The sequence below is a fragment of the Megalobrama amblycephala genome, linkage group LG2 (assembly GCF_018812025.1).
Source record: "Megalobrama amblycephala isolate DHTTF-2021 linkage group LG2, ASM1881202v1, whole genome shotgun sequence".
NCBI classification, from domain to species: Eukaryota; Metazoa; Chordata; class Actinopteri; order Cypriniformes; family Xenocyprididae; genus Megalobrama; species Megalobrama amblycephala.
In genome coordinates this window covers 32,820,275-32,833,542 of record NC_063045.1, presented here as the reverse complement: position 1 = coordinate 32,833,542, position 13,268 = coordinate 32,820,275, and the positions used below count along the sequence as shown (strand labels likewise).

General features: G+C 38.6%; 1 protein-coding gene across 4 annotated transcripts in view; it reads left to right on the top strand.

Annotated features, from left to right (window-relative positions):
- Nucleotides 1–13,268, top strand: part of syk (spleen tyrosine kinase) — a 38,630-nt gene that overhangs the window by 21,603 nt on the left and 3,759 nt on the right. For 2 of the 4 annotated variants that reach the window (XM_048171252.1, XM_048171244.1), the window contains exons 6-12: nt 1,918–1,959; nt 2,412–2,480; nt 4,617–4,689; nt 6,826–6,985; nt 8,760–8,969; nt 12,487–12,676; nt 12,845–12,985. In XM_048171252.1, the coding sequence (XP_048027209.1) occupies nt 1,918–1,959; nt 2,412–2,480; nt 4,617–4,689; nt 6,826–6,985; nt 8,760–8,969; nt 12,487–12,676; nt 12,845–12,985 (885 nt within the window). The remainder of the gene's footprint in view (nt 1–1,917; nt 1,960–2,411; nt 2,481–4,616; nt 4,690–6,825; nt 6,986–8,759; nt 8,970–12,486; nt 12,677–12,844; nt 12,986–13,268) is intronic. The other 2 variants (XM_048171258.1, XM_048171264.1) reach the window with 2 other exon arrangements.

The following is a 13,268-nucleotide window of genomic DNA, read 5'->3' as shown; positions in this document are numbered from 1 at the left end:
GAAGTCCCTCAGGTTTGCTTTCAGAGGTGAAGCATACCAATATCAGCTTCTTCCTTTCTGCCTAGCCTTGTCCCCAGACACCTTCACCAAGTGCATGGATGCTGCTCTGGCTCCTTTACGACTCCAGGGCATTTGTGTACTGAACTATATCGACGACTAGCCCAGTCAGAAGAGATAGCGGCACAACATAGAGGTTCCTAAACCGGGGCCAGGCACTGTGATGGCGACAGGGGCATGTCGCCATCACAAGTCTCTCATGACGAACACCTCTCTTACAGGCTGGGTTGCGGTTCTTGATGGCCGACCAGCCTTTGAGGGGACCCTCATCTTTCTTGGCTCATAAATTGCCTAGAGATGAGGGCAGTATTTCTAGCACTGAAACACTACGGTAACACTGTACTGTAGTCTCTTACATCATTTACTAGGGCGGGCAGCATTTGTGCCCCCTTTTCAGGCAGACACAGCAGATTCTGCTCTGGGCAGAATGCAGGCTGCTTTATTTGAATTTACATTACAGGGTGAAAAAATATGGGATCAGACATCCTGTCAAGTTAGGGGCTGAGGCCTAGGGAATGGCGACTCCATCCTCAGTGGTGGAGTCCATATAGCAGAGGTAGGCTGAGCAGAAGTGGACTTGTTTGCCTCTGAGGAGACGACCCACTGTCCACTCTGGTTCACCCTCACACTTCCAGCTCCCCTGGGGCTGGACGCCATAGTACAAACGTGGACAAGGCTTTGTCTGTACGCCTTTCCTCTGATAGTTCTGCTCCCGGCAGTTCTAGCAAGGGTTCACCAAGGCCAAGTTCACCTCCTTCTAGTGGCTTCGCTCTAGTCGGCTCAAGTTTGGTTTGCAGACCTATTGTCTCTCTTGGATGGTATCCCTTGGGAGATCCCAGTCCAGAAGGATCTTATATTTCATCCAGAGATGAAAGTGAATGTGACATGTGAAGAATTTACATGTAAATTACGCGAAATTTGTCCACTGAATTTAACCCTTCAGAGTTAGCGCACACACTATAGGAGTAGTGAGTAGTGAACACACACACACTGCAAACCGTGGACACACACCCGGAACAGTGGGCAGCCATTTTGCTGTGGTGCCCGAGGAGTGATTGGGGGTTAGGTGCCTTGCTCAAGGGCACCTCATTCATTTCCTCAGAAATTATGCTGACTCTTACTATAAGTGGTAAGAATCAGACCAGCCTATATCCCTAAAGTACTCTCTGTGGCTGGTCAGCCAGTTATCTTGTCCACCGCTCAGGTCAGTGACGTAGATCCTCTCAGCTTTTGGTCTGTTTTGGTTGTCGCAACAGAGGTAACGCGGTCACCAAACATCGTATTTTGCATCGGATCACAGACGCTATCACCCTTTCCACAGACGTTATCACCCTTATCCACCCACTTTTGCTAGGGGTGCATCCTCACATGATGTATGTACTGTGGCTGATTAGTTTGGATGCTGATTCCAGGGCCCAGCCTGTGCTTAACAGTTGTCTGTGCAGATCACACAGCCTTGTGGAGCAGACTCTGTCCCCATGGCATGGCAGCATTGGTATTCAAGTTCCCATAGCACCAACACCATGACGCAGCATCTCTTTCCCTTCTCGGGGAACCAGGTTACATAGTTAACCTGAGATGTTTTACAAACAACTACAGAGTTTCTTTGTGGAAAGCAAAAGCATATAAATTTTTCCTCCGATTTCATTTTTTCCCCATCATGTGTTCTTTTAGTGGACACTTCTTTTAGTATTATCTGACTTGAGATAGCAAAATAAATTAAAGCTTGATACCTTATCCTCAAAAACCTAAGCAAGGTACAAAACTTTATGTGGATTATGATTGATTAAGCACATAAGGGATAAATATGATATGTTCTGACAACAATTTGTTTTATTCTGAAAATTATTGCCTGCCAAGAGTATGAAACCACTGAAGTTCAAGAGGCATTTAGAAACCATGGTAAATGGACAATTTTCTTATTCATTCAGCTTTTGTCATGTTAATTAATTTGCATATTATTGGGTTAATGCAGTTTATGTAATACATTTCACCATTTCATAAGGACATTTTTTTTTACTTCAATACAATAAACAATTCTGATCCTGCGTTGGGTCAACACTTGTAAAAAAGTAAAACCAGGGTCATGAAGCAAAGCCTGCTGAGAACCACTGACCCAGACAGTACCAGTCCATTTAACACAATGGCCACTGGAAATGTGAATGTTACTGAATGTACATTGAATTAGTGAATTTGCAGAGCTATTTATTGAAGAAACCAATTTTGTGTGCATTTAGCTTTGCTGTTGTATGTATAACACAATACTATTGGGTCATAGATGTTTAGCATTAAACATTAGCATCAAATAGTGTAGAATAAAATAACCTTATGCTCTTTAAAATTGTGGTTTCTAGCAAGGTGCCACAGGTGGGATTCTCTCCAGAATCAAATCATACTCCTTCCCCAAACCTGGGCAAAAAAAGGTGCACTAATACACCCCTATCTTCCTCCTTATCCCCCACTGGCAGTGGTAGGACACCCGCCTTGCTTGCGTGTGGTTTTTGCTTCTAACTTTGCCTGTGGGATGCCTACACCCTGTCTGATCTCTTCCTCCATTCATTGCCCTGTACATCACATCCAATCACCAGCAATAACTCACATTCACTGTTTTCATTCACATAAATATAGATACATATATACATTTATGATACTTTACTCTCAGTTCAATTAAAAGAATGGTTGCCTTTTACACATTTTTGTTCCATGCATTTTACACATTTTCTCCTTGATTGGCTATCCACCTTATTTTTTACCTAATTCTGGATGTGTCCATTTTTACCTTGAACGTGCAAGTCTCCCGGTGTCATTTGCTTCCAGTTATTTTTAACTGTACAAAGACAATTTGTTATGCTGCTTGATGTTGCAAACTTTTATTTATCATATTATTTCAATTTATTATCAAAATCATAAATACACTGGTTTGTAGAGCAAATAGTTTTACCATTTACTCTTTTTTTTTTTTTTTTTGTTATTGTATATTTACCTATAGCAGCTAATGAATCGGAAGTGTCGCACATTCACAGAAAAAAAGCATACATCCTCGCTGCAAAATAAGGTGGATAAAGGATGTAATTCAGGGCACATTATATTCTCTTGACTTTATTTTTATTTTCTGTAGTTAAAAGTTTTCATAATACTTTAATATTAATAATAGTTTATATTATATACAACATTTACACTGGTTGGTTGGTCTTCCAGCATGGCTGATCTGTTGGCTGATTTTAGTGGGGTTTTAAGTACTAGACCAGCTAGACTAGTTTAGACTGGTTTAAGATGTTTTTTCCTGGATTTGAAAACTTAAACCATTCTTCTTCAACAATAATAGAAACAAAAATAGAAAATGTATTTACATTCTAAGCTGCATTAGTAAGGTCGGTTACAGTATTTGCACTGTTTATTGCATAATATAATTTTTTGGGGTTATTTGGCTCTAACATTCATTTGAGGAAAAAAAAAGACAATTATCGAGAGCCTGGATTAGTCAGCATATATAAATAATTTTAAGGTGATGTTACTTTTATGTATAGTAGCCTACTGTTCAAAAATTTGGGGCCAGTTTTTTTTTTTTTTTTTTTTTTTTTTTTAGTAGTTGAAATTAATACTTTTATTCAGCAAAAATGCATTAAAATTACCAAAAAGACGTTTAAGTTTGTTATTGACTTTTACATTTTTCATATTAGCTACTTTGAATATGAATAGCAGCTGTTTACAAGCAACAAAGCAATTTGGCACATCGATATAGAATGTGTGGTCACAGATGTTGCCTTCAGTCACATTTTCACAACGGCTTATCCAGAGCAGCTCACCCGATGAGAAATTAGATTGAGAACTATACATTTGATAAAGTACATCATAGTACTTCTGGCTCAAATGCTGGTCTAAAAGGGAGGTAGCATAATTGATCTCCCTTTTGAGACAACTCTGGCTATATTGAAATCAGTCTGCCGTGCGCTTTGTATAAGAAGTGCTATTTTTATGATTGACAAGTTGCTTCCTATGTAGAATGTTCCACGTGTTCCTTCTCAGTGTTTGGAACAAAAGCAATGGCTGGCTCTTTTTTGGAAGAGATGGCAATCATTTGTGTTGATAGATGCTTTTTTTTTAGCTTCTAACAGGTGAATTACCCTAATCATACATCAATATTTTCATTCTCCTTTTCTATCACTCCTTTTTAATGATATAAATCACATAATGATCAATCCTATCTGCAAGAGATCTCTTTTCTTGTGTTGTTTCTTTTTTATTTATACACTGTGTTGGCTTTTTGACCTTTTGGAAGAAGGTTCTCCTCTTCTTCATGGACACTGACCGCATCACGTATAATGCTGTATATATGAATTGCCATTCACTTACTGTACCATTGAAACATCTCAGTAAATGTAATTATGCATTCAATTCTGATTTAAGGTGCCATGAAGAACACAGGAAAGTTTGGTTTGACCCTGTCCTTCTTTCCCATTAATGCATGCAGGCATTTTAGATAACATGCCTGTGTCCTATCAGCTTTTTCTATTTGGATCTGTGTGTTTCATAATTGAAATTGTGTTGTGTGCTTTTAGGGTCTTGAAAATCCCTATAACTTTAGATCAAACGGCAGAGGTGAACTTCCTAATCCTAATATCTTCGGCACAGGTTAGTTTACTTATCTTCCACTTACACTTCCAGTCAAAGTTTGGACACCTGACTCTTTTTTTCCTTTGGATAGAAAAATATAAATTGTGCCTACATATGGATCTCTTAAATGGATGTAAAGTAGATGGTGAAGGGAAAAGATATATCCGGCTCACATGGGAACTTTTTAAAACTCCTGTTTTAAAAGCATCCCACGATGCACCTTTGGAAGTTGGTCGAGAGAAGGCCCAGTATGTGCTGAACTGTAGTCATACTTCACATAATTAGGGCCCAAGCGAAAATTCGCGCAGGGCCCTCTTGTTCTTCTAAGGATTATTATTATTTTTTTTTTTTTTTTTTTTTTATTTTTTTTCCGTCTTCCGGGGCTTTTTGGGGGCCTTAACATGCTCAAAAACTCTTGAAAATTGGCACACACATTGGAATCCGCGGCCATTAGGACGCCGGAGAGGCTGGTACCCGGGCGTGGCAGGGGGGCTCGACAGCGCCCCCTTGAAAAAAGTCTGAAAATTTGGTCCATATATTAAACACGCTTGCACGTATTAGTATGAAACTCAGTACACATATAGACCTCATCGGGCCGAACAACTTTCGTGCTCTAAGTTAAACACCACGCCAACAGGAAGTCAGCTATTAAGGGTTGTTTGAAAAACGCATGCTCTGGAATTTGATATACTCCTCCTAGACGATTAATCCGATCGCCACCAAACTCGGTCAGCATGAAGTCAAGACACTGATGATTAAAAATTGCCAGGGGATTTTTGATATCTCGAACGGTTTGGCCGTGGCGAGGCAACGAATTTATGGCGAGAAAAAGGAAACAGGAAATGTGTTATAACGTCTGCATACATATATTGATCTTTATGAAACTTCACGAGTGTGTTCGTTATAGGAGTCTGATCACATGGATGTGACTATTGTGAGTCAAAGTTATAGCGCCACCAACTGGCAGCAGGAAGTGTATCACTTTTTGAAATGTTTTGAGATCACCCTCTTATTTTTACCTGATTTGCTTCAAACTTCATCAGTGTAATGTCAATACACAGCAGATGTAGACCTATGACAGGATTTTTGATATTTGAAATATTGTTGCCATGGCAACAGGTCAAACTGTAATAATATTCTTGAGTGTTTTTGAGGCTCTTAACATGCTTCAAATTGCATGAAACTCGACACACACATCAATATTGTCAACCAGTAGACATGGACAAAGCCATAGAAATGGGCGTGGTGGAGGGGCTCAGTAGCGCCACCTTTTGACAAAAGTGGGGGGTTAGTTTTTCCTACAATCACCAAACTCGGTACACATATTGTTCTCATCAAGCCGGACAATTTTCTAATTTACATTCATTAGCTCCGACCAACAGGAAGTCAGCTATTTTGGTTTGAATGTTAATTTTTTGAAAAAACAGGCTATGAATTTTATACTACTGCTCCTACAGGGTTTATCCAATTTACACCAAACTTTTTTTAACTTGTTGCTAACACATTGAAGTTGTTTAATTGCAAACGGATTTTGGATATCTCAAACGGTTTGGCCGTGGCGAGGCAACGAATTTATGGCAAGAAAAGGGAAACAAAGTGTTATAACTTCTGCATACATTAATTGATTTTGATGAAACTTCGGCTTAGTCTTCGTTGTACAAGGCTGATCACATGGATGTGACTATTGTGATTCAAAGTAATAGCGCCACCAACTGGAAGCAGAAAATGTGTCACTTTCAGCATACATTGAGATCACCCTCTTATTTTTACCTGATTTGCTTCAAAATTCATCAGAATAATGTTAAAACTTGGCACATGTAATCCTTTGAAAATGGGCAGGGAGGAGGGGCTCTATAGTGGCACCTTGTAGTGCAGTAAATGTGGAGTGAATTTGACATAGTCCTTTGATGTTTAACCGTTTTAAGTGCCTATTGCCCGCTGTGCACAGTTGCCCTGAAGCCACCGGGGTGGCGGTGCCACCGGGCTTGGGCCCGCCATCGCTGCTCGCAGCTATATTTTGTTTTATGTTCATAGTTTAGTTGAAATATTAATAATAAAGAATGAGCTGGTCTGTTCAAACTTTTGACTGGTAGTGTAAACCCGACCCTGATGTAACTCTTGTAATCCTAAACTCTGTGCTCTATGTTCTCATAGAGGCTATGCCAATGGACACGCAGGTGTATGAAAGTCCATATGCAGATCCTGAAGAGCTGCGATCAACTACAGTTAACCGGAGCGACCTGACTCTGGAAGACGGAGAGTTGGGCTCAGGCAACTTTGGCACTGTCCTAAGAGGTGTCTACCAAATGAAAAAGTTAGTCAACCAAGTTTATACAGAAAACTCATTCAAATTTCATGTGGATATTTGTAAGTTATTATTTTAAGGATATCAAATCTGGTGCCTAAAGAATTCACTGTCAATCTATCAAACTTATATCTAAGATCTTATAAGTCCTTTTTCTTGCTTTTAAAATCATACCCAAAAGAATTACTTATTTGAATTGTATTCTGAAAGCATGACTTTTGTTTTACCGCAATCAAAAAACAAACCATACACTAGCAGTAGCAACTAAGTCAATATCATGCAACAATCCCATTCATATTTATTATAGTACTTGTATAAGGTAGTGTTGTTGTATTGATATTTCTCAAACATTCTGGTAACTTCTGCAATTAATTAATTCCAATCTAGTACAGACTCCATTCGGACTTTGTTTTGTAGATAAGTTCAGCCTCTATTTTTTGTAGACTTTAGAATTAAGATTGTTTGAAAATCTCCCATTGACTTATGCTGCAGTCAAGTCTTTCAAGGAAATTCATGCTTATAAGTTGAGAAATCGTAAGACATGATCTGTGTTCAAGTGGTTTTGGTCAGAATAAAATGGACACTCAGTGGACAATTTCATATTTTTATCTCTCTTCCTGTCAAAGACAGGAAAAACAATAGGTGTGTAATTGATGCATTATTCACAGTTGTGGCCTAAAGTGATGTCCTGGGAAAGTTGACATCTTCACCCGTTATTCAAATATTATAAAAAAAATTGGTTAAAGATTTTGTAAACATATGTGCTTGGAGTCAGTTGTTTTATTTGTCATAACGCAAAGAAACATGCCCAATTGTGCTGACATCATTTTTGTCAGGCTGTCATATAAAGAAATTAAGAACACATGCAAAAACAAGAGAGAACCATCTAAATATTAATAACAGATTATGTTGAAGTTAATGTATGCCTTTTCCTTCTTTTTTTTTGCATAGTTAAGTAAAACCTCCAGTTGTTGTTTGCCTTTTTGCCAAATAATTATGTCATTTCCATACCTTAACCAAGTTTAATGTTTTGTTCTTCCCTCATATTCAAAATATTTTATATTTTCCTAGTATTTTGATGGTTTAACTTATAAAGCAAAGCATAATGGGACACAAAGCATAATTGTCATGTATTGTTATTCATCAAAAGTACACAAAATGCGTCAAAACAAAATTGGACCATCAACATTCAAATTTTCAAACCAAGGGAGAGACTAACTAGACACACCTGAACAGAATACTATAATCATAAGAAACAAACAGGCAGGGAACAGAGGAGAACTGAACTAATTAACAAACTGGAAAACTAACGAAGAAACTCAGGCATGAACAGAACAGAAAAAAACAGATCAAAACAAACTCAAAACATGACAAGTATGTCAATATATAATAATTCAGTTTACAATGGCTTCATTCATTAATGAAAAAACCAAAACCTGGTGTGCATTTCTTATTCTTAATTTTTTAGAAGTAGTGTTTAAAAAATCAAGAGAAGGTATATCTTGCTTTGACCAAAGTGACTTGAACGCACTTAATGATGTAATTACAGTTTCCCAAAATTAAATTCACAAGAGGACTTGAATGCACCAGAAGTATTAAGTTTTCCTATAATTACCATTTCATTAATATAATGCTCAGAATCTATCTTTGCTTACTGAATTGAGACTGATCTTCCTTTCCCTGGATGCAGTTAATAATCTTTGCACTGCATAGTAGCCTGTAAATTTAAAACTTATGAAAATGCAATCTACTTTGTGTATTTATCTGTATATTTTTCTTTCAGGACACAGAAGGTTGTTGCTGTGAAGATACTGAAGAATGATGATGATAATGCAGCGGTAAAGGAGGAGATGCTGCGAGAAGCTAACGTCATGCAGCAGCTGGATAATCCTTACATTGTTCGCATGATTGGCATCTGTGAAGCTGAGAACCTCATGCTGGTTATGGAGCTTGCTGAGCTGGGGCCGCTGCACAAGTTCCTGCAGAAGAACAAGTATGTCACGCTACAGATATTTAAAGTCCCCCTGTGGTGAAAATCAAGTTTTTAATGTTGTTTATATGTCTATGTTGTGTTTTCAACATGCTTTAAGACAAACCATGTGCAAATTCACATGTCAACACCATTGCTGAGTATTTTCTTTTAAACTGCAGTAAAGCAAAGACAGTCTCAAACCTGCGGTTTGAAATCGCTGGTGTTTCTGACATCACAAACTACCTTGTAACCAATCACGTCAACGTGCCGGCGGGCTTTAGCATATCATTAACTAACCATGCAAGGAAGGTTGTCCAGGTATATTTTTCAGTTGCTATGAAAAATTGGGTAGATTAGGGTGTTTGATGTATATTACAATGTTATGAGGAACTATATGCCTTTGTCACTGACGTTCTGAGTTGTTCAAAGCATTTGTAAGGATACTGATTGTTAGAAGCAGCTGTCTGACTCGTGAATGTGAACATGGTTTGTGTAACATTAGCGACACATTATTTGCTGTTTGATAACACAGTCAAGCAAAACGCTAATCATACAGTGGGTACGGAAAGTATTCAGACCCCCTTAAATTTTTCACTTTGTTATATTGCAGCCATTTGCTAAAATCATTTAAGTTCATTTTTTTCCCTCATTAATGTACACACAGCACCCATACTGACAGAAAAACACAGAATTGTTGACATTTTTGCAGATTTATTAAAAAAGAAAAACTGAAATATCACATGGTCCTAAGTATTCAGACCCTTTGCTCAGTATTTAGTACAAGCACCCTTTTGATCTAATACAGCCATGAGTCTTTTTGGGAAAGATGCAACAAGTTTTTCACACCTGTATTTGGGGATCCTCTGCCATTCCTCCTTGCAGATCCTCTCCAGTTCTGTCAGGTTGGATGGTAAACGTTGGTGGACAGCCATTTTTAGGTCTCTCCAGAGATGCTCAATTGGGTTTAAGTCAGGGCTCTGGCTGGGCCATTCAAGAACAGTCACGGAGTTGTTGTGAAGCCACTCCTTTGTTATTTTAGCTGTGTGCTTAGTGTCATTGTCTTGTTGGAAGGTAAACCTTTAGCCCAGTCTGGTCCTGAGCACTCTGGAGAAGGTTTTCATCCAGGATATCCCTGTACTTGGCCGCATTCATCATTCCCTCCATTGCAACCAGTTGTCCTGTCCCTGCAGCTGAAAAACACCCCCACAGCATGATGCTGCCACCACCATGCTTCACTGTTGGGACTGTATTGGACAGGTGATGAGCAGTGCCTGGTTTTCTCCACACATACCGCTTAGAATTAAGGCCAAAAAGTTCTATCTTGGTCTCATCAGACCAGAGAATCTTATTTCTCACCATCTTGGAGTCCTTCAGGTGTTTTTTAGCAAACTCCATGCGGGCTTTCGTGTGTCTTGCACTGAGGAGAGGCTTCTGTCGGGCCACTCTGGTGGAGGGCTGCAGTGATGGTTGACTTTCTACAACTTTCTCCCATCTCCAGACTGCATCTCTGGAGCTCAGCCACAGTGATCTTTGGGTTCTTTTTTACCTCTCTCACCAAGGCTCTTCTCCCCCGATAGCTCAGTTTGGCTGGACGGACAGCTCTAGGAAGGGTTCTGGTTCTGGGCCACTGTGCTCTTAGGAACCTTAAGTGCAGCAGAAATTTTTTTGTAACCTTGGCCAGATCTGTGCCTTGCCACAATTCTGTCTCTGAGCTCTTCAGGCAGTTCCTTTGACCTCATGATTCTCATTTGCTCTGACATGCACTGTGAGCTGTAAGGTCTTATATAGACAGGTGTGTGGCTTTCCTAATCAAGTCCAATCAGTATAATCAAACACAGCTGGACTCAAATGAAGGTGTAGAACCATCTCAAGGATGATCAGAAGAAATGGACAGCACCTGCGTTAAATATATGAGTGTCACAGCAAAGGGTCTGAATACTTAGGACCATGTGATATTTCAGTTTTTCTTTTTTAATAAATCTGCAAAAATGTTAACAATTCTGTGTTTTTCTGTCAATATGGGGTGCTGTGTGTACATTAATGAGGAAAAAAATGAACTTAAATGATTTTAGCAAATGGCTGCAATATAACAAAGAGTGAAAAATTTAAGGGGGTCTGAATACTTTCCGTACCCACTGTATTAAGTACCGTTATGCGTCCGACGTTGTAAAAAAGCGATACCATTGTGCAGTGTTTTCCTTAGTAAGTTGACCTAGTGGATCTCTGAGCTTGTACGAGTTGAGACGGGGCGGGGCTAATTAGTATATTCATAGATCCGTGTATATTAAATGAGGCAAGTTACATTCGAGCTATTTTAAGGCATTAAGATTTTTTTTCACAGGAAAAAACATTTAAATATGTCATTTTGATGATCAAAGATGAGTTTTAAGGGATAAAATTATTGACTACAGGGGGACTTTATTAAAATATGAGAGGCTGTGGTGATGTAGTGATGGGTGAAGTTCATTGTTAGTCAATGTGCAGTAACTACAGGGGTTGGGCAAAATAATGTGAACACCTGGGAAATAAGCAATGTTTCTTTATTAATGTGTTTTACCAAAATGCGCCTTTAATATAGGTTCCAACCTTATTAGAACAGATTAATACAACTTTTGAATAGTCTCCATTTGAAAGTCGTCTATCAGAACATCTGCCAGTTGCTTTTTATGCCCCCCATATGTATAAATACACATAAACATATTTTAAATATTCATAATGGCTAATATAGAAATAGTGCAGAACCATTCATATTTCTGAGGCAATTTTTCATAAAAGTTGTTTTACAATTGTCAAAATCCTTTAGTTTGTTTGTTTTCAGGTTTAAATTAGACTTCCAATGGGCCTGCCTACACCTGGTCATTCATGTGTTTTATTAATTTGCCCATTGGCTTGCTGAAGAGATGCTCAGCTCCTCAGCGGCGATGTATTCTGCAGTAGCGCTGTTATATCTGTGTACCGGGAGCCATCATAACATGTTATCGCATGTTTAGTTTTTATCATTTTAGGAGGAATAAAATCTACATATGTGGCTTCAACAAACAGATGCATCTGGTTTCATCTGGAATGTGAAACAAGCTGTGTTACTATGAGGAATGTTTACCTTCACAAAACTCTTTTCCACACAACAACAGTTTAGAGTGACCACAGTAAACGTCAAAAATGCATCATAAAAATACCAAAAAGCACCATAGAATAATATACTGTGCACTATAAGTTGCCTGAAGTCATGTGACAGCACTGTGTGAGGTGTACAGAGAAAATTAAAGTCATTATTCAAATAAAAATTTTCCCTCCATTTCAAGCATTTGCATTCAGTTATGACATAACAAGAACCAGTGGTCACACTTATCGGATTTCACAGACAAAAATCTAGTAATTTAAATAAGAATCCGTTGGATCAGGAGTTTCACGCAAGGCCGAAAAATGTGCCATGTGCCATTTAGAGTTTCAGGACTGAACTTCAAGTCATTAGCAATAGTAGTAGTGTTATTATTTACATAGAAGCCTAAAACTGAATAGATTTAACTTGTGTTTTCAGACACATCTCTATGAAGAACATCACAGAGCTGGTTCATCAGGTCTCTATGGGAATGAAATATCTGGAAGAGCACAACTTTGTTCACAGAGATCTTGCTGCCAGGAACGTGCTTTTAGTCACTCAGCACTATGCCAAGATCAGCGACTTTGGACTCTCTAAAGCCCTGACAGAAGATGAGAACTATTACAAGGTATAATAACCATTGTGCCCTGCATAAGTATTGGCAAAAGTACAGAATGTCACCTTTTATTTCTGTCTGTTTCAACACGTCTTACCAACTAAGAATGACAGGGCTTTTAACGCCCCATAACAAAAGCACAGTGTAGCACTGACCACTGTTTGTTCACTGCTCCTCTAGGCCAAAGGTCATGGTAAATGGCCGGTGAAATGGTATGCTCCTGAGTGCATGAACTACTTCAAGTTCTCTTCTAAGAGTGACGTGTGGAGCTTTGGAGTCCTGATGTGGGAAGCCTATTCATATGGACAGAAACCATACAAGGTGTGAAACTCTATATTATGTTGACCAGTGCTGCGTTGTTCCTTCCATACAGTTCTGAGAGAATTCATATTTTGTATTCTTAATCAGGCTGGGTAATATATTGATTATTAAATATATAAAAAACTTAAAATGAAGCAACATGCTTTTAATGCCTGCAAATAAATACAATTAGTCCTTGTGTTCATTTAGTGACAAAAACAGTGATTGTTTTGACTATATTATATACTCTTTTAGTTTTTGCATTGTAAATACGTATTAAATCTTTTGAATCTACTTGAAAACA